The sequence below is a fragment of the Urocitellus parryii genome, chromosome 5 (assembly GCF_045843805.1).
Source record: "Urocitellus parryii isolate mUroPar1 chromosome 5, mUroPar1.hap1, whole genome shotgun sequence".
Taxonomy (NCBI): domain Eukaryota; kingdom Metazoa; phylum Chordata; class Mammalia; order Rodentia; family Sciuridae; genus Urocitellus; species Urocitellus parryii.
Window position 1 is genome coordinate 41706327 of NC_135535.1, and position 24267 is coordinate 41730593.

At 32.6% G+C, this 24267-nt stretch overlaps 1 protein-coding gene across 3 annotated transcripts in view; it reads left to right on the forward strand.

Annotated features, from left to right (window-relative positions):
* Nap1l1 (nucleosome assembly protein 1 like 1) overlaps positions 1–22802 on the forward strand; it is a 35930-nt gene extending 13128 nt beyond the window's left edge. Inside the window, exons 2-14 of one of the 3 annotated variants that reach the window (XM_077798296.1) lie at positions 1910–1995; positions 3448–3550; positions 9423–9564; positions 9817–9897; positions 11022–11150; positions 12012–12083; positions 13031–13170; positions 13980–14125; positions 14221–14240; positions 15735–15857; positions 16583–16612; positions 17119–17169; positions 18160–22802. In XM_077798296.1, the coding sequence (XP_077654422.1) occupies positions 1910–1995; positions 3448–3550; positions 9423–9564; positions 9817–9897; positions 11022–11150; positions 12012–12083; positions 13031–13170; positions 13980–14125; positions 14221–14240; positions 15735–15857; positions 16583–16612; positions 17119–17169; positions 18160–18195 (1159 nt within the window). In that variant the 3' untranslated portion in view covers positions 18196–22802. Of the gene's footprint in view, positions 1–1909; positions 1996–3447; positions 3551–9422; positions 9565–9816; positions 9898–11021; positions 11151–12011; positions 12084–13030; positions 13171–13979; positions 14126–14220; positions 14241–15734; positions 15858–16582; positions 16613–16842; positions 16935–17118; positions 17170–18159 lie in introns of those variants that run through there. The other 2 variants (XM_077798294.1, XM_077798295.1) reach the window with 2 other exon arrangements.
* Positions 22803–24267: the final 1465 nt, after the last annotated feature.

The window sequence follows — 24267 nt, forward strand, 5'->3', positions numbered from 1 at the left end:
AAAGGGACCAAAAGAAAATGTTTTAGACATTTTTAGGCCATGTGATTTCTCGTAAATACCCAACTCATGTCATGTAGTATGAAAGCGACTATGGTGATACATAAATGAATTAGTTTGTCTGTGTTTCAATAAAAATTCCATTTGTAAAAATAGAAGTAGGAGAGCCAGGCTTGGCGGTGGTGCATGCTCGTAATCCAAGCAATTTGGGAGGCTGAGGCAGGAGGATCACAGGTTGTAGGCTAGTCTTAGCAACTTAGTAAGACCCTGTCTTAATCACAAAGGACTGGGGATATAGTGGTAAAGTGCCCCTTGGATTTAATCCCCAGTACCCACCCACCCAAATGAAAGTGGGCTGAATTGGGCATCTGACATAGTTTGTGGGCACCTGTGTTTAAAGCCTTAAGATGTGGATGTTCAGTAGATGATTGAATATATATGGCTGCTCCATGTTGTCTTTAGCTTAGCCTGTGACTCTAAACTCTTAGGCAGGTATACACTTAGGTTTATACCATGCTCGACTATTTCTGCAATGTTTTACTAAGTATAAACCGAGTACTTTGTACAAAGTAAAACAAATTGCATGAATCATCATTTCTAAGGGCTGATTTTTTTTCTTTAGTTGACTGGGCCCTAGATTTTGTTAGCTTACCACCTTTTCTATACTTGTGCCTGTATGAGAGTTAGTATTTGTTCCTGTATGAAAAATAATTTTTCAAATGCTGTTTAGACATGAAGCAACTAAATCTCTAATCCAAATATTAAAATTCAAATTCAAAGACTTGTATCATGACCCTGTTATTGATCTTAGGTATCTTTATCCCCCCCTTTTTTTTTTAAATACCTTTTTATTTTTTATGTGTAGATAGACACAACACAATACCTTTATTTTTATGTGGTGCTGAGGATCGAACCTGGGCCCCGACCATGCTAGGCTAGCTCTCTACCACTGAGCCACAACCCCAGCCCCTTTATCCCCCTTTTTAATGCTAGATATAATCTCATGTTCAAAAACTAGATTTTTGGTGATTCTTTAAGACTAAATGAAAAGGATGCTATCTTTTTACCTTCTCAATGAGATCCTCCTGATTTTACTCTAAGCAAGAAGTAGGCTTAGATATCTTAACAGTTCTTCTCCGTCTTTACTGTGAAGTAAAGAAAAAGGAGAAAAGTCCAAAGATAGGGACTACAGGTTGGTATGGTTGCTCCACCAGCCATCAAGGACTCAAGGTCCTTCTATTTTTCCCAACTCCTTTATAGTTATCTTGGTGGCTTACATTTTCTGGGTGTTCATCATTCTGTGTGGCTGCTGGAACTGTAACAATCAAATCCATATTCTAGGGGGGAAGGAAAGAAGTGAGATTAAAAAAAAGGACTTCCTAGCTATCTACTATTTTCTAAGGATTCTTCCTAAGTTCTATTCTACTTCTGCTTTTTTTTATCTTACTGCCAAAACAGTCATATTGCCACATTTAGCTACAAGGTAGGCTAGAAAATGGTAGACTTTGTGTTTTGCTTCCTATATAAACTGAGGATGCTCATACTAGGAAGAATGAACTCAATAGATGATGTTAGGTCAAAAGCATATGCCACCTGAAAGGACATTCCCCTCAGATTGCCCAAACTACATTTTTAAAGATGGAATTATGTATTTTATAATTGGAAGGCAGTTGTGCTCACTACTATATCACCAACACATTTACCTAAACTTTATAATTGGTTAGATGCTTTTAAATGAAAGTTTATGTACTTCCAGTTAGTTCTTACCTATGAAGTTAAGAAACTGAATTACCTTTTGAATTTCCTATCTTTGAAAGAAAGCATATTGATTTAGAAAATGAATTTAAGTTTTTATAATTTTTTTTTTGTAACTGGTACATTTGAACCATGGTGTGATACTATGATATTGTAGCAAAGAACAGTCTGAACTTGATCAAGATTTGGATGATGTTGAAGAAGTAGAAGAAGAAGAAACTGGTGAAGAAACAAAAATCAAAGGTATTATTTTAAATTACTTTAGGAGCCAGTGGTGGCTGGCAGTGGACTTCTAGAGGAGAGTAATAAGTACCATTTCATCAAAAAAAAAAAAAAAATGGGGCCCTTCTACATTGTCCTTTGCCCACTAATCCATACTTCCAGTTCAGTAACTTTGTTTGAGAGGGAGGGAGTGAGAGTGTGTGTGTGTGTGTGTGTGTGTGTGTGTGTGTGTGTGTGTGTGTGTGTAAGTGTAAGAGGGAGGGAGGGAGGATGAGGGGAGAAACAAAGGAGGTAGTCAGGAATGAATGTAATGACTCATCAGAAATCACTCATCAAATCCTTTACTGCTGGGGCAGCACATAGTATGGCTATACTAAAGAGCTGTGTGGATTTTATCTAAATTTAGAAATGTTTCAAGTGGTGGGGTTGGGGGGACTTTGCTAGTGCTTTAATATGTTTAGTGTTTAATATAGAAAACATGCAGCATGTATGCCTTTCTAAAACTCAACTCTTCCAAACAAGAAGAAAGTAGTTCATTAAATGTAGATAGAAATCATTCAAAATTTACTTTAGCACATAATTTTAAAACAAGTGGCAGTAGTAGGGAATTGTGCTGCTCTAGGTATACCCTGTTATCTGGGCCAAAAATATTGAAGCACCAGATGACTCATGTTTTCATTTTTAAACCAGAGATGAAAGTAAATTGTGACAGGATTCTAGAACTTATAGCTTTCATCTTTCAATGTTTTTTTAAAACAGATGAGACTGTGTCCTCAGTGGACATTATTGATGTTTCTAAAATGCCTTTTAGTTACTACAGCTGTATGTTATCCAGTGATTTAATTAATATCAGAAGTAATTTGACCGTCTGGAACATAATTGGGAAAAATTAATGGCAATTTTGTATAATATCTATATAGGTAAATACAGAAAGAGCAATATTATTTGTTTTGCATAAATTTGGCTTAGATTTGGACTTTTTTTTTTAATAATTTTTAAAAAACAATAATAACCAAAACTTGTTTGGCTTCAGTTATACCTTTGACTGTTTCAACTATTAACTTCCTTTGTATACACACAAGTATATTACACAAACATGAACATCCAGGTCATTCCTCCGTCTTTATCCCAGGCTGTCACTATATTTGTTTTTAACGTGTTGTATGCCTTCAAAGGACTGTCAACAGTATTAGATAGGCATCTGGATGAAGCTTTGAGCTTTCCAAAGTACAAGGTGGGTGAAACAAGGTACTAGGAAGAATAGGAAATGAGAGAGAATATTGTTCTGAGCTTTCCTAAACATTGGGTTTTCCTACAGTGTGTTTTCTTTAGCTTATCCTGCCCATTTCTTATTACACAAGCATTTTATATATAGGCCAATTAGGAAAACTTCACGATTGGACTATCCTGTTAAAAAAGCTTAATACATTTTTATAAAAGCCTTCTTTCAATGCCCCCCCCTTTTTTTTAAAGCGCGTCAGCTGACTGTTCAGATGATGCAAAATCCTCAGATTCTTGCAGCTCTTCAAGAAAGACTTGATGGTCTGGTAGAAACACCAACAGGATACATTGAAAGGTACAAGTTCTTTTTCATCCTCCTTATTTATCTTTTCTATAATCAGCATTGCAGGTATTTCTGTTTTTTTAAACCGTCTAAGATTTATGTATGCAATAGTGGAAACCTAATGTCTGCTAGTACCTAGTATAGGATTATTGGAAGTTTAGAATTTTGCTTTAGAACCACCCATTTAGAGTTGATCTTTTAAAGTTTTAGTTTAAGTACACAGGAGATACACTGATCTTAACCATTTCTGAGATTTGTTTAGTGGTTTGTTAGAAATGCATAGATTTAGAAGAACGATTTCTTATATTTTGTTAGTGACATAATAATTAACAATATCCTGAATATCTTATTAAACTTACAACTCAGCTTTATGATTTTAAGATCCAGTTATATTGGATATAGGTCTTATGTATCTAGTACATAAGTAGGTAGTATCTAGTATATCACTACCTACTAGCTTCTAAATGTTTGGTTCTCTGTGATATGTGTCCACTGTTTTTTGTTTGTTTGTTTTTTGAACCTTTTGATGGACTTCTCTTCATCAACACAGATTCTATTGTGATAGGCATCCTGTGCATCTCCTTTAAAGAAATCGTGCATATTTTCTTTTGGATGTGTACATTATGTATAGTGGGATCATTAGTACTGTAGGAGATGCAAGCTTTTGGTATTTCTAGCATGATTTCCAGAAATACTGTGCCCCGTGCATGAGGATTGCTTTATCTTTGTGTCTCTGCCAATAGTTGGCATCATCCAGATTTATAGGGTTTTTTAAGTTTTTATTTTTAAACCAAATTAAGAGTTATGGGCGCACTTTGTTGTATTTTCTGATTGTTCATGAATTTTGAGCTGCTTTTTATAAAGATAGTGAGACTTTTAGATTTCCTATTTGCACCCTTTGTCCATTTTCCTATTGGGGTTACTGTCTTGTTTTGTAGAATTCCTTTTGTATTCTAGATGCTGTTATTCCCATATTGGCTTTAGGTATTATAAACAATATTTTGTATAATTTCTATTAAGTTTTATCTTTGGAGTCTTCCATTAAACAAATCCTTAATTATTTTTAAAATTTTTGCCTGTGGCTTCGATTTTTGAAATGTATAGAAGTCTTTCGTAGTTCCTTCCACATTTCCTATGACATTTAGGTCTTTGATCTCTCTAGAAGCCACCTTTGTATTTGGTGTGAGTACACATCCGTGCCCTACCCCAGGGGGCTAGGTTTTAGAACACTAAACTATAACTTCTTTCCCCCATTTCACTTGTGTACCCCTCCACATTTATTGCATATCACGTTCTTATAAACACTTGCATTTGTCTTTGAGCAGCACTTCCTTTCATTGGTCTTTCTTTTTGTTATTTACACAGTGTAGTCATGTCTTAATATCTAGTAGGACAAGTTGCTTCCTTCCATACCCTCCCACCCCCAGACACAGTATTCTACACTCTCTTGTTTCATGAGCCTTTTTGTGTATTCTTTCGTCATTTTCAACTTCATTACTCTGACTTTATAGTATGTCTTCTTATCTGACAAGGCAAGTTGCTTCTTTCCATCTTTCCCCATCCCCAAACATAATCATAAAATTGACACAACATTACCACATATTTGACAATTAAGTTCATCAGAATTCCCAAAATTTTAAAAATTTAAAAACACTAAAATTTTGATAGGAATTACAATTTGTAGATTAATAAGAGAAGTGTATCTTTAATATTGCATATTTATATTGTGTTCTGGGTCTTATAATTTCACTTTATCAGAGAGGTTTTTTTTTCAGACATTTCTGTGTATTTTAAATGTATTGCTTTCTTAAATTTTATTTTGTTGTGGTTTTGGCTGACTGTTCCTGATATATAGAGGCATGCTATCGATTTTTTTATTATTGTTGTTTTAATGTTGATCTTCTATCCAGTAACATTACTGAATTTGTTTTTGTAATTATGTTCTCCCACCAGACCTGACAAAAGAGCTTATCTGTAAATAATGGCAGTTTTAGCTCAAATCTTCTACCTTAGATCATACTGTATTCTTCTGTCTTTAAATACTGTATTAAACATTAGCATTACAGATGAGCATCTTTATCTTATTTCTAGTCATATTGGGAATTAATATAAAAACTCCATTATATTCAGTCCCCCCCCCCCTTTAAGTTTGTCACAGGTAATTGAAGCCAGGGCCCTTGCACATACTATATAGGTGCTCTACCTCTGAGCTACATCTTCAGTCTTCAGTTTCTATTTATTTAAGCCATCCTTTCCTGTGTTCATTCAAATGCTTTTTCCTTGAATCTGTTCAGTGTATAATAATGTATGTTTTGGTAATACATATTTTAGATATCAAACTAGCCATCTTCCTGGAATAAACTTAATTATCATGTGTTACATTGCTGTATAGTTATAATTCTGTTTTTATTCATTAGTGAAATAGCTTGTGTTCATATGTGTGCATGGATGTATATTTGTGCTTCCACAAAGAAACTTTCACAGAGTGATAATATTTAACAGGCTTTGGAGTCAAGACTCCAAAACTGCCTAATGAATGAATGCAGCTGCAATTACTTTTTTAATTCTGTGTTTTGAAACACCTTAGTAAAATAGGAATTCATTCTTCCTTGAACATTTGATACAACTCTTCTAAATTATACTTGGGGCTTTTGGAGTTTGGGGATTAGAGCTCTTGGGGAATTTGAGGCCACCATTTTTAGTTATAGACATATAGATAGGTATTATTATACCTTTATTTTATTTATTTATTTTTATGTGGTGCTGAGGATTGAACCCAGTGCCTTACGGGCTAGGCAAGTGCTCTATCACTGAGCTACAACCCTAACCCCTGGGCCACCATTTTTTTTCTTTTAACACAGTTTATTCACATTCTTTTTTGTGTCTATTAAGAGTTTTATCTTCTAAACTGGTATGTATTTTATCTGTGTTTTAAATTGACTAGTATAGTTTATGATAAATTTTGAAAAGTATTATTTTCCTTTTCATAATCTTTTCATTTTGCTTTTCAATTTGTTTCACTAGTTGTGTTGGTCTTGGTAATGTTTCTTAAAACCTTAGTTTTGCTTTTCATTTCCTTTTACATATTTTTGTTTAATCAAAATTATATTATTCTTATTGATTTCTGGCTTTAATGTTAACATGTATTTGTTTAGTTTGCTCTATTCCTTTTTACAGTTTGGTTTATTTGTAAAAATCTGTCTTTTATTGCCTTAACACTTTTATATTTGTCGGGTATGAAGACATGCTGAAATTAATAGCTCAGGCTTATTTTATTGTTCAGGTTCTCATCATTTCTGCTTATTGAGTACCTGCTTAATCTAAGTTTCTTGGAACAATATGTTAAAGATCTCTAGTTTATCTGTTTTTTCCCCTATAATCCTATCAGTTTTGGGTTGGTACATTTTGAAGCTGCATTATTAGATATTTTCTGTTTGTAATGTATATATCTTGTTCTTTTGTACTGAGGTATTCACTTGTACTTAGCTTTTTTTTTTCCCTTGCCATAAATTCTGTTTTTCCCCCCCTTAATATTATGATAGCTATCTCCGCTTTCTTTTATTTATTTTTTTAAGACTGACATTTCTTTTTTGTCGTCTTGTAGGGATATTTGCTTCTTTGTGAGTAAGTTCAACTTCATGCTTCTTGAAAATTACATTCTCTTTGAATTTACCACTGACATTTTTCTCTATTTTTAAATTTTTTGTACTTATTTCTTTTTATCATCCTCCTATACTTTCCATCAGGCTGTCTTCTGATGGTTTTGAAGTTAATACATTCTGTTTTAAGTTATAGTAATGTATCATAACTTAATACCTAGGTTTATGTACCCCTGTTTGTTTATTAAATTTACTGTTAATATAAAAATTTAAGCTGGTTGATCACCTATATCTTATGGAATTACCTGTGTTCTTGTTTTACCTTCTCAAGAATTTTCTTTAATATATGTATGTATGGCCTTCAAGCCTGATGTTCTTGATACAATTTTTATATTGCTTTCATATGTGAATAATTTGGCCATAAAATTTTAGATTGATAGTTCTTAAAACTTTTAAAAATTAGGGCTGGGGTTGTGGCTCAGTGGTAGAGCACTTGCTTAGCATGTGTGAGGCACTGGGTTTGATACTCAGCACCACATATAAATAAATAAATTAAACAAAGGTATTGTCCATCTACAACTAAAAATTTTTTTAATTAAGTTTTTTCTCATAATGTTTCTTATGAAACCTAGCATTATCAGTCTGACTCCTTTTGATGATTATTTGCTTTTTTCTATTGAACACCTTTATAATTTTCTTTTGTTTTTGATATTAATAAATACCACTGATGAGTAAGGATTTTCTTAAGAAAAGGGAAATTGTAATCATTTGTTGTAATAGTCAACCCCCTACTGTTTAGCTGTTGCTACTTTTTTGTCATCCATAACTCATATCTTTTCAATTTTACTTAATGCTGTCTTCTGGGAGAACTTTTCAACCTCATGAACTTTTTTTTTGTTTGTTTTTTGCTTTTGGGCTCAGGCATCTTGGGTAGTGTAGTGTCATTTACTCAAAATAAACATTGGGAAGAATGAAGGTCAGAAGTAGTCTATGGCATTTTCTTGGAGAGAGGGGATAACTTGAATGCACTTGGAGCCTAAGACTCAGAGTTGGTTGACAATTCCAGGCAATTATTCTGGTTTGCTTGGGGGAGAAGCAGTCTCCTTTGGTGTCTGATCTATTATACTTAGATACATGGGTAAAGGAGTGAAGTAGTCTGGCTTTGACTGACTGTTACCCTAGGAACTCTGGCATTGGGCTCTTTTGAATGATACAAGACAGTGTTGCAAGGCAAGAGCAGAGATTTTAAATTTTTCTTTGCAGAAATGATTTTTTCTGCCTATCTTCAATGCTACATACTCTAGCCATCCCCTCCCTAGATTGCAAACCACCTTATCACCCTATACCAGTTAAATAGCCTTTGATATTACTCAGAAGTGACTTATAGAGTGTGTGTGTATGTATATGTGTCTGTGTGCATGGGCACCTGCAATAGTAGTTTTCTCTTTGGTGGCAAAATTTCCAGAGGCAATTTTGGGGTAGGAGAGAAAGCCAGAAGCCCATGGTAGTTTACCATATTGACAGAATATTGTTTTTAACTTTTAATTATAAAGTAGAAAATTTATCTTTCAGTATTTTTTTTTGTTTCTAATAATCTTAACTAAAGTAGTGGTTAAGTATGATAATTGTTTGATCCACAAAAATTTGTTTGTGGTAGTAAATTTTAACTTGGATTCTGCATCTGTTGCATAGATTTCCTGAAATTAGGTAAATTTTGAGTGACATTTCTTTGGGTAGTAGAGGGGTTCATAAATTTGATTTGTAACCTAAGTATAACTTAAAAATCAGTGGCCCATAGTATATCGTATATGAATTCTTTCTCATTAGATCTGTTAAAAGTTTATGCCCTCTGTTGATAATATATTCTTATTTAACGTAATTCCAAATTAAATAGAAAGTAATACCATATTCTTTTCTTTAAAGTAAATATTCTGTGCTTTCCCCAAATTGGTACAAGTGAGACAGATATGAGGGAAAAAAAAAAATTCAAGTAGTCATTGTAATTCATTTCAGATGCCTTCAATGACAAGTCCAGCTCTGAACTTGATTACAATTTAAAGACGTTAGGGTTGACAATATGATGTATAATACAAACTTACTTTACCTGGTTTTATATAGTCTAGGGCCAATATACTTATCTTTTAGGTTTAATTTCTTTTAATATACTTTTACTTCAAATAGGAACTTATTCATTCACTCACTCCTTTGCTTCAATTTCATGATGATTAAAGAAGTGTGATTTGTGTGTTACTATGATGCTATGTAACTTGTATGTGACCTTTCAGCTTGCCTAGGGTAGTTAAAAGACGAGTGAATGCTCTCAAAAACCTTCAAGTTAAATGTGCACAGATAGAAGCCAAATTCTATGAGGAAGTTCATGATCTTGAAAGGAAGTATGCTGTTCTCTATCAGCCTCTATTTGATAAGGTAATAATTCTCTCTTTACTACTTTATTTAAAATTAGTACAAGCTCTGGAAATATAAACACTCTTGGAGGTGGGTTAGTCTTTGTACAGCTTACTAAAGTGGGTGTTAGAGGTACTTGGGGAAACCATCAATAGTAACAGTTAAGGTTGTGGTATGTTTGTTAATTAAATCTATAAGAGTCCTTAGTGAGAAACCATTAGTTTTAAGCTTGTTACAAGTGTGTTTATGAAAGCTTTTTTTTTTTTTAATTAGCGATTTGAGATCATTAATGCAATTTATGAACCTACAGAAGAAGAATGTGAATGGAAACCAGATGAAGAAGAGGAAATTTCGGTTAGTACCAACTTTCTTTTAGTATATTTTTACAGTTGTCAGAAATATTAGAATTGTTAGGAAACGTTTTCTTTTATAAAATGCATATTGTAGATGAACCACTTCAACCTGGCTCCAGCTGTACCCAATATCATTTTTTCCTTGTGTTTTTGTAGTATTTCAGGCTTATAGATTTATAGTGTGTTCTTTTGAACTTTGTGATGGCGACAAAAGACTGTTTCCATTTTTCTATTGGAAACTTTTAAGTAACTTGCAACAGATAATGACAGAACTGACACCAATCCAGTGTTGTGTTTTTTTGACCCTGCTTTTCTCTAGCATTGCTATTTTAAATGTTGATTGATAAAGAGAGTATAATACTTTAAGAACATATCAAGGTAAGGCATTAGACAATTTACTATTTTGTTAGCTTTTCCTTTTTACTGTATTTTTAAAGTCTTTGTTTTTCATTTATCTTCCTAAAATGGTTTTCCTGATTCTAATAGTTTTTTTTTTTTTTTTTTTTTTTTGGAGAGGTGTGGTAGCTGTTATTTTGTTGAAATTAAGGTTTAGAATGGATAAATTGCAGTCTTTACACAATTAAACTAGAAGTTCATTGACTAAAAGTTAACTATTGGTGATAATAGATTTATTATTTCAGTATCTAGTTCACTGTAAGTTAAAGAGAATGTTATATATGACAGTAGAATGCATTACAATTCATATTACTTATAAAGACCACAAGTTTTCATATCTCTGCATGTACACAAAGTAGAGTCACATCCTTTGTTTCTTCATATATGTACTTAGGGTAATGATGACCATCATATTCCACCATCTTTCCTACCCCTCCCTCCCTTTTTCCCCTTTGCCCTATCTAGAGTTTATTTAATCTTCATATCCCCCCACGCCCACCCCACTCCCTGCAGCATATTATGGATTACCATCCTTAAATCAGAGAAATCATTTGGCATTTGGTTTTTTGGGATTGGCTAATTTCACTTAGCATTATATTCTCCAGCTTGATCCATTTACCTGCAAATGCCATGATTTTATTCTTTTAATGCTGAATAATATTCCACTGTGTATACATACCACTTTAGGTATTCAATAATATATATATATATATACTATCACTTATCAAGGAGGAGCTGAAAGAAAAGGCCAAGATAGAAGATGAGAAAAAAGATGAAGAAAAAGAAGACCCTAAAGGAATTCCTGAATTTTGGTTGACTGTTTTTAAGAATGTTGACTTGCTCAGTGACATGGTTCAGGTAATTTTAGTCATAAAAATACCAGTTTACCTGCCCGGGTAAACCTTTGAATTTTATATGGTTCTGGTGATTGAAGTAGCAGTCATCCATAGAAGGAAAATTACAGTTTTGATGAGTGTAATCTTTCAAATATTCAATAATGAAAGAGATCTCATTAATATTTGATCAGTATTGACCGGACACTTTCTCATACCTTCTTTATTTTGCTTAATTTTGAGATAGCAAATGGGAGGGAATCTTAATTGCAATTGTATTGCTGTCAAGACCTTTCAGTCTGAAATCAGAACAATTTCAAGTGAAATTTGCATTTTAAAGGAATACTATAAGGGTGTGTTTAACTCATTCATAATTGTCTTATTCTCTGGAAAACCAATACAGATACTACTTTTTTGGGAAATATTGCTTCTCAAGCATTTCTTTGAACCCCTACCATCTGTATTATAGTACTTGTTGCCATGTCTTTTGGTTGTTGGAAGTCATGTGAAGAAAAAAATGGTCTCATGATTGCTTACTGCATTTATACTTTAACAAAAAGAAAAGGAAAAGGCAGCAGTTATAATCAAGAAACATTTTCAAAGCAGAGATGCCCTATTTAGATTTGGTATTGTATTTTTTAGACTATTCAGCTTGTATGATGATTTGTCTCTGTTTAGTCACTTTTTCTATACCAGTGGAAATAGAACTATAGTATAAAGTGGCTTCAGTATAGGCCATAATCTGGAGAGTCCTAAGGTTTACAATTGTCATATAAAACTTTGCTGTGAAAGATATTACATCCTAGCTAGGGTTCATGTAGTAACAGAACATGGATCCAGAAATGCCATGTTAGATACTCATTTTTATTATTATTTTAATTTTTAGGAACATGACGAACCTATTCTGAAGCACTTGAAAGATATTAAAGTGAAGTTCTCAGATGCTGGCCAGCCTATGGTAAAAGAACTTTGAAATATTTTCAATTTTGTAACATGCTAACAGGTAGATAAAAGAAAGTTTTTAAAATTAGGTGCCGTTCAAGAGTTAGATGGAAGCGAGACGGAACTGATAACTTGTTACTCTTAATTGTAGTAAATATTTGGATATTGCCATTGTTTATGCTGTTTTCCTTTCCCATCCTATGAATTTCCACTTGTTTTTAAAATACAGTTAATGATCCTGGATTAAAGTGGATTAAGAAAAATAATGGCAAGGTAATATTAATAAGTAAATTCTTAGTCATTAAAAATCATGTGCATAGGAATTTCATAAAATGTATGATATTAGACGGTCCCTACTCCTCCTCGAGAAAAGATTAGCTAACAATCTCTCCTAAAAATTGGCAATATTATAACTATAGGCTATAGATTGTTAAAGTTGAGCTTTTGCTAGTGTCAAATTCTAGTCTCATTTAAAAGCCTGTTTTGGGAGAGGTTTAGAAAAAAGGGGGACTTGGTCAGACCGTTTACTTAAGTGTGATAGTTGTAAATTGAAACTATATTCATTTTATTTGTGCCTTGTTTTGCTTTTAACATATTATGTTTCAAAATTAGGAAAACATTTAAAATTTTGTATATGCTTATTAAAAACCATAGATTAAGCTGGGTGCTGTGGCGCATGCCTGTAATCCCAGTGGTTCAGGAGTAGGCAGGAGTATTGGGAATTCAAAGCCAGCCTCAGCAAAAGCAAGGTGCTAAGCAACTCAGTGAGACCCTGTCTCTAAATGAAAATACAAAATAGGGTGGGGGATGTGGCTCAGAGGTTGAGTGCCCCTGAGTTCTATCTCGAGTACCCCCACCCATCCAAAAAATACACTAAACCATAGATTAAGCTATTTACTTATGCACTGAAATTCACAGTGTAAGAGTTAAATTAATTTTTATGCTTTTTTTTTTTTTTTTAAGAGTTTTATCTTAGAATTTCACTTTGAACCCAATGAATATTTCACAAATGAAGTGTTGACAAAGACATACAGAATGAGGTCAGAACCAGACGATTCTGATCCCTTTTCTTTTGATGGACCCGAAATTATGGGTTGTACAGGGTAAGTTAATTTTACTACTTTCACAGTGTTTGTTTTAGTTAGCGATTTGCAATGCTGTGACTCAAAACCTGACAAGAACATCTTTAGAGGAGGAAAAGTTTTTAGGACTCTCAGTTTCGGAGGTCTCAGTCTATAGACAGCTAACACCATTCCTTGGTGCTTGAAGACAAGTAGAACATCACTGAGGAGGGGAGCAGCTCACATCATAATCAGAAAGCAGAGAGACTCCACTTACCAGATATGAAATATATGCCCCAAAGGCACATCCCTAGGGACCTACCCTCCCCAGCCACACTATTGGTTTTCACCTTCCACCCAGTTAATTGCACCAGGGGATTGATTCACTGATTGGGTTAGGGCTCTCATAACCAACCATTCTCCTCTAAGCTTTCTTGCATTGTCTTACATGAGCTTTTGGGGGACATCTCACATCTAGACCATAATAGCGTTATATCTCTTTGTTGTACTTATTATTTGTGATACTTGGTATTTCTATTGTGTGTACTTGATGCATACATATGTGTGTTATTTATTGCCAAACATTTCAGTACAATGTTTTGCCCAATTTTCCTACTATTTTTTTTGCCATGACAACAACGCATCTCTGCAAAGGAGTGCACTATTATCTTTATTATACTGTGTTTTTGCTAATTGTAAGTATATTTTAAAAATGTTTAGAAATAAAATGTCTCTCATTATGCTGCTCTAGAAAGCATTTAATAAGCCAATTATCTTCTCTCAAATTTGATATTAAAATAGAACAGTTCTAAAAAATTCAAAGTGTGCTGTTTCCTCCTTTGTTTTGTTAGGTGCCAGATAGATTGGAAAAAAGGAAAGAATGTCACTTTGAAAACTATTAAGAAGAAGCAGAAACACAAGGGACGAGGGACAGTTCGTACCGTGACTAAAACAGTTTCCAATGATTCTTTCTTTAATTTTTTTGCTCCTCCTGAAGGTAAGTAGAGGTTCAGTTTTGATATTGGCGACTATTTTATTATGAAATTTGTTTAGTTTCTTACTCATTTGCATTTCTTTTTCTCAAATTTTCAGTTCCTGACAGTGGAGATCTGGTAAGTTGAATTTTTATTGAGCTGTTTATTACATATACATATAAAAGTAAAGCATTGGTCTTCAAAAGTGGACAGTGTGGTCACAGCTAGCATTTGTTTTAGACAGTTTTTTTTCTATTAGGGATTTAATTTTTGTTTGTTATGCCAATGGATATATGATTTCATATGGTGACTATATTGTGGCCTGTGGCTAAGAACCAAAAATGTATACAAAATGATCTAATGAAAACCGTGAATAAGTCCTTACAGGCAGTGTAGGCCAGTTAATGTTTTGAATTTGCTTTTCTGTTGACCATGTGTTTGAATTTAAATTAATTGAGATAGTTTTAAATAGTTTTATGTGTGTGGGAAAGTAAATATTATGTTAATTTGAATACTTTAGAACTGGAACACTCTTGACTGAGGCATAAGCCATATTGCAAATGGCAAAAAGTATTTCTGTCTGAAAAGAATATTAACTGGCCTACTAAAAACACCCTTTATAGGACAAACGATGGGAATGTAAATCAGTGTGTGCATTTTAGTAAGAACTACTTAGGAGCATTAAAAGAGCTTCACACTATTCTATTTTTATATCGGTTGATGGCTTGAAGTTTGTCTTCAAGTGCAGTTTTAGTATATTTCTAAATATTGATGGCAAAATCAGTCTTATAAGAAATCTCCATTTAGGATTTCTTCATAGTCCTCCATGTCTGCCCCTTCCCAGTACATTTTTGTTTATCAGGGTGTGTTATCTTGATGGCTTAATAAATTTTTTTTTTTTTAATTCATTGGTAAGTATCTAAACGTAAATGAGATCTAAGAAATTTTCTCAATCATGTCAGTCATTTCTGTACTGTGTTTTGCTATTACATAGAAATCCTAGATTGACTTGACTTGGTTTATTGTCTTTATTAAGTAGGACTCTGTAACTCCTCATTTGCAATAATGACTTAAAATCTTAGAGCTGCTTGGGTACTGTCCCTTAGGAAGTGTTAAGTGATATTCTGTGGTCTCTTATATCCTTTTATTTATCATATACTTAATGTTGTTACTTACGAAAGCATGAGATTTTTTTTTCTTAGTTTTTCAGTAATATTTCCAAAGGAAAAACTCAAGAGTTGCTTTTACATTTTATGTTTGAACCAGAAAAGAACTGATAACCAGTTTTAAATTCTATTTGCCATAACTATTCTTAGCATGAACACTAGTCTGCTAACTTATTTTAGTTTTTATTAAAATTCTATAAACCTAGCACATGTAGATGACTACTTATGAGCTAATTTAAATTATTTAATTTTAAAGTATTTTTTAAAAAGTAGAAAATAAAGTTGGCCTTTAAAAAAAAAATTGTGGTGCTCAGGATTAAACCCAGGACTTTACACATACTGGGCAATTGCTCTACCACTGATTTTGTTATTATTTAAATTCTTGAATCTTACATATGCCGAACTAAGTTACAGCTTATTCTTAAATTTTGTGCTTTTCTTAAAAAAAAAAAAAAAAAAAAAACAGGATGATGATGCTGAAGCTATTCTTGCTGCAGACTTTGAAATTGGTCACTTTTTACGTGAGCGCATAATCCCGAGATCAGTGTTATACTTCACTGGAGAAGCTATTGAAGATGATGATGATGATGTGAGTAAATTTGAGCCCTGCAATGAAATAGTTTGGTGTGGGTATGAGAGTCAGAATTAGCAGGAATTAGGTTTAATTTTTTTTTAAAGGGATATAGAATAATTCAAAATGAGGCTAATAACTGATTATCCTATAGATCTTTTCCTAGTTTTGTTTTTTTGGTACTGGGGGATTTAACCCAGGGCACTCTATTTCAGAGTTATATCCCTTTTTATTATGTTTTGAGTCAGGGTCTTGCTAAGTTGCTGAGGGTTTTCAAGGCTGGCTTGGAACTTGAGATCCTCCTGCCTCAGCCTCTCCTGAGTTTTAAAAATATTGTTCTTGCCTTTTCCATGTAGAACAGCTAGGACTTCTTTGGTGTTTTAAGATAACAGAATTTTTCTCTAAGAAAATATTACATGATGCTAACAGATAAAATTAGGCTGCCCTTTAATGTTCTGGATTTTTTTTTTTTTTTTTTTTTTTTTTTTTTTGCTAATAGGTTTTAGGCTTTTTTTTTTTTGCAATGTATTTCACACCTCAATACAGGCTAGTAATTACAGTAATAATTATCTGATAGCACCGAACTGATTTCCCAAAGCTAATATATGATTAGCTTAATCATTCACTGTAAGAGAAAGCTCTCCCCCCTTTTAGATATAAAAGGTGTTGAAAATGATGGCTGTTACTGATGGTATTCTCAAGTGATTTATTCATCCACATTTAATCCCGTTTTCTCTTTTCAGTATGATGAAGAAGGTGAAGAAGCGGATGAGGTAATGTTTACCAAATGAGCAAACAATTCTCTGTGTTTAAGACATTGAGAAGCAAATTGAGTGATTTATGTATTTCTTTGCTATATAATCATTATGTGATTTGGGATAAATTTTGGAAAGTATGATTTTAGAATTCTACAGCCAAACAATGTATGTATAAGGTTTCAATAAATAAATTGTAAAACTCAGCAACATTTTTTTTTATTTCAAATAATTTTGTTCTGCTGCAGGGTTATCAGCTCTTTGAAGAAGTCAAAAGCTGCAGTAAACTTTTTCAACGTTGGCTGCAGTAAATCTTTTCAATAAAAGCTGTCTGGATGTCTCAAGTTGTGTTGGGAAATTTTTCATAATAGAAGCTTTCAGATTAAATTGCATTATCACCAAACTCTGTAATCATGAAAATCTGTTGATCCATAGAGTAACTTGTATTAAATTTTCCCTACGTTATGAGCCAGTTTTTCCTACTATATACCTACTTCATGGATGCATTTTGAACTTTAATATAGGAAGGGGAAGAAGAAGGAGATGAGGAAAATGATCCAGACTATGACTCGAAGGTGAGCAGAATTAGTGGTGTTTTCTGTTTAATTTGTGGCAGGCTAAAGTAAGATTATGAAGTTTAATTTTCTTCATTACAGTCAATAATATAAAACCCCATTGTCTGTGTAACTTTTATTTTTCCCCTTTTCTAATTCCCGCTGTCATTTCATATGGTTCACATAAAACTTCAGAGCACCTTTCCCTGAGAAGCATTGTTTTTGGTTCTTTGTATTTTTTTTATACTTTTCTGCCAAGTAAACCCTAAAATTTTATTTTAATGGCACATTATTTGGGGCTTTTATTTATTTTTCAGTTTTTAAGTGTTAAAATTTAATGTGTTTTTATGTTTTCCCTCCAAAGAAAATCTTATAAACAAAGGTCAATTTTAAGAGATCTGAGTGCAAGAATGCTTGGAAAATGGCGACCAGTACTATTTGTTAGATTCTTGCAACCACCACTGTTCTTAGTTTCTGAAAGTTCAAGTCCTTCATTCCTAGGAATTGAATTTGTCATATCCCAAATAATAGATAGTAAATTACCAGAGATTATTTAAAATGTAGGATCTGTTCATTCATTTGCTTGATGTTAAAAAGTATTCGTAGAGCACTTCAACATAAGCAAGCAAGAGGCTAATTTAAAATCAAGTTAAATAAATCTTGATAGGTATAAATGGATCTTAATATGTAAATATGAATGGAATTAGAATCTTCAAATACAAAAAAAGGCAAAAAATAAATGATAATATGATTGAAAAATTGGTTATATTTTTAAGATTATTATTTAGTGTGTCTCATTGAGTTAATTCTGCAATTTGAAATTTTAGTTTATTTTAGCATTTCAACAATTTGCTAATATTTGAAAATATAACTTGCCATAGTTGTCCTATGCCTTTTTTTATTTGGCAAATCTTTTACGAAAGTGAGATGCTGTGATAAGGTAGTTAATTACTATTTAAAATGCATTAAAGCAGGTAGAAATTAGATTGACTTGTTGTTTTCCTTTAACAGAAGGATCAAAACCCAGCAGAGTGCAAGCAACAGTGAAGCAGGATGTATGTGGCCTTGAGGATAACCTGCACTGTAATAGCCTATACACAACTATTATTTACTTACAGCCTTATGTTTTTGTATTTTCTTGGTAGACTCAATAATTTTTTTTTAAAGGAAAGGAATTGATATTTTAAAGACAAATTTGTTCTACCTAGCATTTTAACTATAGCTTTTCTGTCATATCTGTTGAATGCACAAATTCTCACGCATGTTCATTCATTGCTGCAGTTTGGTTCTTCTGGAATATTTGTATCATGTAGCTATTGGAGTACAACTATAAAAATGAACAACTGTTAAATTAAGCTAAATGTTTTTTGTTTGCTAATTTTTTTTCCTGATGAACCAAAGTAGTTTTCAGCTGGTAGTAAGAGTGACTTTAAGTCTGCTTGCAAAGTTGTGCTTTTCATTTATTTGTTACAGAAATGTAGTGAATTTTTACTAATATAACTCATCATTTGAGAGAAGAAAAAAACCCATAACAAACATGGTTAAGAATTTCCAGTAAGACCAAACTCGATAACTGTTAGGATTATTAAGAAGTGTAGTTAATTTTAAGGAAACCTAACTCATAATTTGGTTATTGGTTATCACAGGGAGGTGAATAAAATAATTTTCAGAAGGTTATTAACCTGATAAAGTGTACTTGTAATTTTAACTTCCATTAACTAAGCATCTTTTCTTTGTGGTAGGATCTACCTTCTGCTTTCCTGGAAAGGATGAATTTACATCATTTGACGAGCCTATTTCAAGTTTTTGTTGTTTGTTTGCTTGTTTTTGTTTTTGCAGCCTAAAATAAAAATGTCAAATATAATTTTAGTTCTCACAAGATAATGTCTTAATTTTGTACTAATTCAGGTTAGACCCAGAGGCTTGGATTAAAGGTTGTGCCCAGTTTACCATATTATTGAAGGAAAGCATGCCAGCTTCATAAGCCAAGTGGAAGGGAAAAAAAAAAAAAAAAAAAAGACTCTTAATGATGTGATATAGTTTTAAAAAGCAAAAAAGTTAAATTTCATTTCCTTTGGGCTAGAACCAAAGCCCTAAGCCTGTATGGTTTATTCTAATTCTTATTGCTTTAGTATGTCATTTACCCATGCTTCTGTTTACTGTGTATTAAAATGGGTAGTACTGTTTACTTAACTACCTCACAGATGTGTTAAGGCATATTAAGTTAAATTTCATGAACTGTTTCTCAGCCTTTTTAAAAGCTTAAAAATTTGGGCCTGTTTTGTATCACAAGAGTGATATTCGGCATTTTTTTTTTTTCATACCAGGCTTCCATAATTAACTGGAAAATGAAGTGAAAACACTTCTCTTCTGGATCTGGCCAGACAACACTCTTTCAGATCTGTGCATGGCCCCTATTTTAATGAAAATTGGATGGGATGAGTGAACTATTCAGTAGGTCCAAGGATTTTTTTCCAGGGTATCAGATGACCATACTGTAACAAAATACTATAGAGATCATGGGACTAAAGTGGTAAAAAGACCATTTGGGGAAGGGGAATGCAATTAAATTTGAGACTATAGAGCCACATTTAAAATACCTCAGGCTTATTACTGTTAATTTTGGGGGGTGAACTTTTGGTCTGACAGTGAGGGTGAACTAAATGAATTGTAACAACAGTAGGGTTTGACTTTCTGCTGTTAATAAAACTACATTAAGTTCACTTTTAGAAGTAATAGTTTTCTTTTGAAAATTTAGTATTAAGGTTTTAGAATGTGAAGACATTTTATTATTTGTATAGAATTATCCATGCCTATTCCTGAGATTTTTAACTAACTACTGGAAATCCTTAACCAATTATAATAGTTTTTTTCCTTCATTTTCAAAATGATTTTGATTGCTTTGACTTAGATAGTCTGTAATTTTTTTTAACCATAATCTAAACACAAGCTTTTTCTGAATTTAAAAATTTTGATCTAAAGATAGAATCCCATTTTTAATGAATTGAAAGAAGCAACAAAATCACTATTTTTGTTTTATTCCTTTAGGAAACAGCTATGCCAAAGTGAAAAGATAGTAATACTTCATCTTGTTAAATAATCGGTGTGGTCTGCACAGGAATTGTTTTCTTTATAAAATTGGAGTTTCAGGGAATGTCAGTGTTCATTTATGCCATTTCTTCAGTTCCAAAGTGGTTCTATTCCATTCTAGAAATTTGAAATATGTAATTTGAAATCCTTAATAAAACTTGAAATTAATTTTATAAAATATACTGGTGATATTTGGATTTTTTAAAAACATGAATATACTTTTTTTAAACATTGGAAAACAGATATCTAGATCAGGCTGTTCTGTGCTTAGTCCGCTGTGACCTGTAAATCTGTAACAGAGCCACCTCCCTAGTCCTGTTAGATAGAGTTAATTTGAAAACTAGAAAGGAATTCCATAATTCTGACAGATTTTATTGAAAATGTAGCTACAGATACTTTTGAGACACTTCAGAGTTTCTTTTTATGTGCTTAATTTTTGGTTTCCACTAACCAATTCACTATCAAGTTAGTTCTCTCTTTTTTTTTCCTATTAGAAATGGTAAAATCCCATATAGTCACCTATTAAAAAGCTTATAAGACCTGTCATTTTATGGTCATTCAAGTATGACAAGCAGAGAAAGAGTTGATTAGTCGTTAGTTTAACCTGGATGTCTGAAAGTCACATCTGTGTAATTTCTTTTATATAGGTTTAGTGAAGCAGTATTTGTAATACTCTTATCTAGATGTGAAAATTTCTTAATTGTTGGAATTGGTGAGTTGGTACCTAAGAAAAATGGGATTCTACCTCTATTTCCTTTCGAGCTCGTTTAACAACAAACATGAAAGGGAGACATCTTTGGTAGAAATATTTTTATTTTTCTGTGAATTTAGGTTAACATATAACTGATGTATGATAAGGCCCCTGAGATAACTGGATTAACAGTGTTGATATTACTGCTGCTTGTAAGACAGTATGAATTTGTGGATTTATCTGAGTTGCTGACTATTTCCATTATTAAAAATGAAGATAAAAACTAGATTGTTTGTGAAAACCTTATGCCATGCAGAAATGTTAAACTAATGAAAATATCCTTTGCTGTGATTTCAAGGCTTGGTTTAAAATTTGAGTCCATTTATGGATTTAGTCTTAGAAAGGTTTTTAGCCTTTTATTTTTGACTAAGCCAAGCCGAATGTTATTTTAAAATTATGGAACAAATAGTCAAGTATAAGTTCTTTGTAGGAACTTTAGAAAAGAGAAATATATATGTAATTCAGTTTTTTAAAAATCTGCATTGTAATATACTTGAGTGCAATTTTGTTTTGAAAAATTAGTGTTCATAATTAGGTAATTTGCCACTTAAAAGCACTAAGTAAATGTAAGTGATAATGGTGAAATAATACTGAAATTAACTTAATAGATGGTAGTTTTTGTATACTGAATTAAAAATCCAGATATTAAAATATAAACTGGATTTAAAAAAAAAAATAAAGTTCTTGGACTGAAGATTCACCTGACCACCATGTAATTTTGGAGAAATGGGAACATTCTTAGTGTATGAAATTACTTTCTTTAAGGAGGAGTGTTCATCCATAGGAAATTTTTAATTTATGTACTTAGTATACTGTGTATCTTGTGTTTCTTCCATTTGACATTCTGCTGTACTTTCAAATTTATCAGTTAAATAAGTTTAATGACTAAAATTCTTTGGTGTAAAACAAGGGCAGGGGCTCGGGTTGTGGCTTAGTGGTAGACTGCTCACCTAGCACTTGTGAGGTACTGCATTCGATCCTCAGCACCACATAAAAATAAATAAAATGATATTTTAAAAAAAGACACAAGGGCATAACAATTTAGAAATAAATTGCTGGCAGGAAATAAGTCATCTTATTTAAAAAATTTTTCATATTAGAAATAGCATTCATAGCTTTTGTTGATCTTTTAATTACCTGTTTTGATTTTTATTATTTCAGAACTCTGTAGTATTGCTTAAAATAAAACCAATGCTTTTTAATTTCTCATGTTTTACACCTAAAAGGAGGAGGAGGAATTGGCAATAAGCACTTCAAAATGCAACTGCCAGAAGTTAACAGATTTAATGACATTTCCATGATAAAGTTAGCAAGTTGTTGCTTAAAAAAAATTAATGAGGCTATTCTGGTTTTTGCTAGAATACTCAAAAATTGTGTAGTGTTTTTAGCAGAGATTTCAAGAATGAGTAGAATTTTGTAAAGTGCAGTTCAGGTGGAGGAATCAAAAATGTGATGATTGTGTAATCCTTCCATTGGAAGGCAAGAACATTCGAAGTCTACCCCAACTTATATATGACCCCAGAGTCATATATAAGAAATTGAAAAGTAGGTAAACGGATATAAGGAAGGGGTGAAGAAGTTGTGAGCAAGGTGGGATTCCAGAGCTGTGAATCTCCTTAGTCAAGTTCCAGATTGATATTTTAGGTTCTCTCTGATTAATGATGTGAATTACTTTTCCTCTAACTTTGAAATTATAATAGTTGAAAGAATTCTTGTATATTAACTTTTGTTGAGTATTCTCATATGCATGGATATATACTATTTATTTCCTGACGTGTTTGACAGAAAGCTGCAGACATAATAAACCATTTACCTCAACACTGTATTTTTTTTCCTTGGTATGGAGGCTTATTTTAATTAGCAGTTAATCAAAATTGGCAAGTCTTATACTATCACAATTAATTTTGATGTTTTTATTGTCCCAGATTCAACGATTGGTATCCTGTGTGCTTTTGATACATCGGGTTTTGAGTATGTGCATACTTTATGGCTAAGAAAGATTTTAGGAGCATCATTGGCTTTTTCTTTCCCAGTCCTGGAATGTGCCATTTCTTTAGGAATCTGTTCCTTACAGTGGACAATGTTATTTAGAATGCAAGTCCTGGATGTGCTTGTTTCTGGGGTGTTTCTAGCCCCTCTCAGATGAAAAACTTAGAAATTGTACATCAAATGCTTTGAAATTCAATCCAATACTTAATATTTGTCCTAGTCTTATCAAGTCTATACTTGTAACTACCTTCAAATAAATGAAATTGACTGATCCAATAAGATTATAGATGAAGTTATTCTATAGGAATAAAACATGATGAACAAAAATGGGAAAGATGGAATTTTAGATTTAAAACCTTAAGTCCCTGAACAAATATCTAAAGTACTTTTGGAACCTGATCTATCCCTCTATGTGAGAATTTAGTAAATGTGATTTCTAAACATGATAATGCTTAGAATTTTGTTGAAATCACTTTGTAAATTGACTTTGGAGAGAATTTCAGAACTAGTTGAGGTTTTTTTGTTTATTACTGTTTTTAAAGGTCTTGCTTAGGTAACAGGTGTCTTGATATGCTGATGCTACATCTAAACTTAATGCTCCTATTTTGAAAAGGTTTTTTCATGTTTGCTATGGAAAAATAAGAAAGTAAAAAAAAAAAGCATTTGTAGCATTTAACTCAGCTTTTAAGTTTGGAAAATCTCATTTCATTCCTTTTTAAAAATACCTGTTTTTTATATATTGGAATATTTTCTTTGACCATTGGGTGGTATCCAGGTTAAAAACTAAATGAAATCTGACTCGATTTCTTGTGTTTCATGCTTTTATTATTAGCCTATCTTCACCCTAATATTTGCCAGTGTTCCTGGACATTGAGGATTTTTTTTTGAGATGTGTATCTATCTTGACATCAGATGGAATTTTAGACTTTGATTATGCCAGTCTTACAAGTTTTAAAAGTGGAGGCCGAGTCTGTTTCTGCTATTAGCTGGCTTGTTGAACCTAGAACCTTTAGAGTGAATTGGAAGGCAACCACTCAGCCCATCCAACCTGCATTTGCACAGTTTGAGCAGTTTGTCTACATTTCCTTTCACTTTCTACCACCAGGGTTTTGCCCATATGTTTTATTATTTTGATATATAATTTTTTTCTTTGATTCAGTACCTACCTTTTTTGGTTCTTCAGTTCTGAACTGACTCTACCAGTTCATGACATATTCCAGAGATGCATACTTACTAATGGATCTCCCAATTTTACATCACTGAGCTTGAACATGGAAGGTTTATTTATC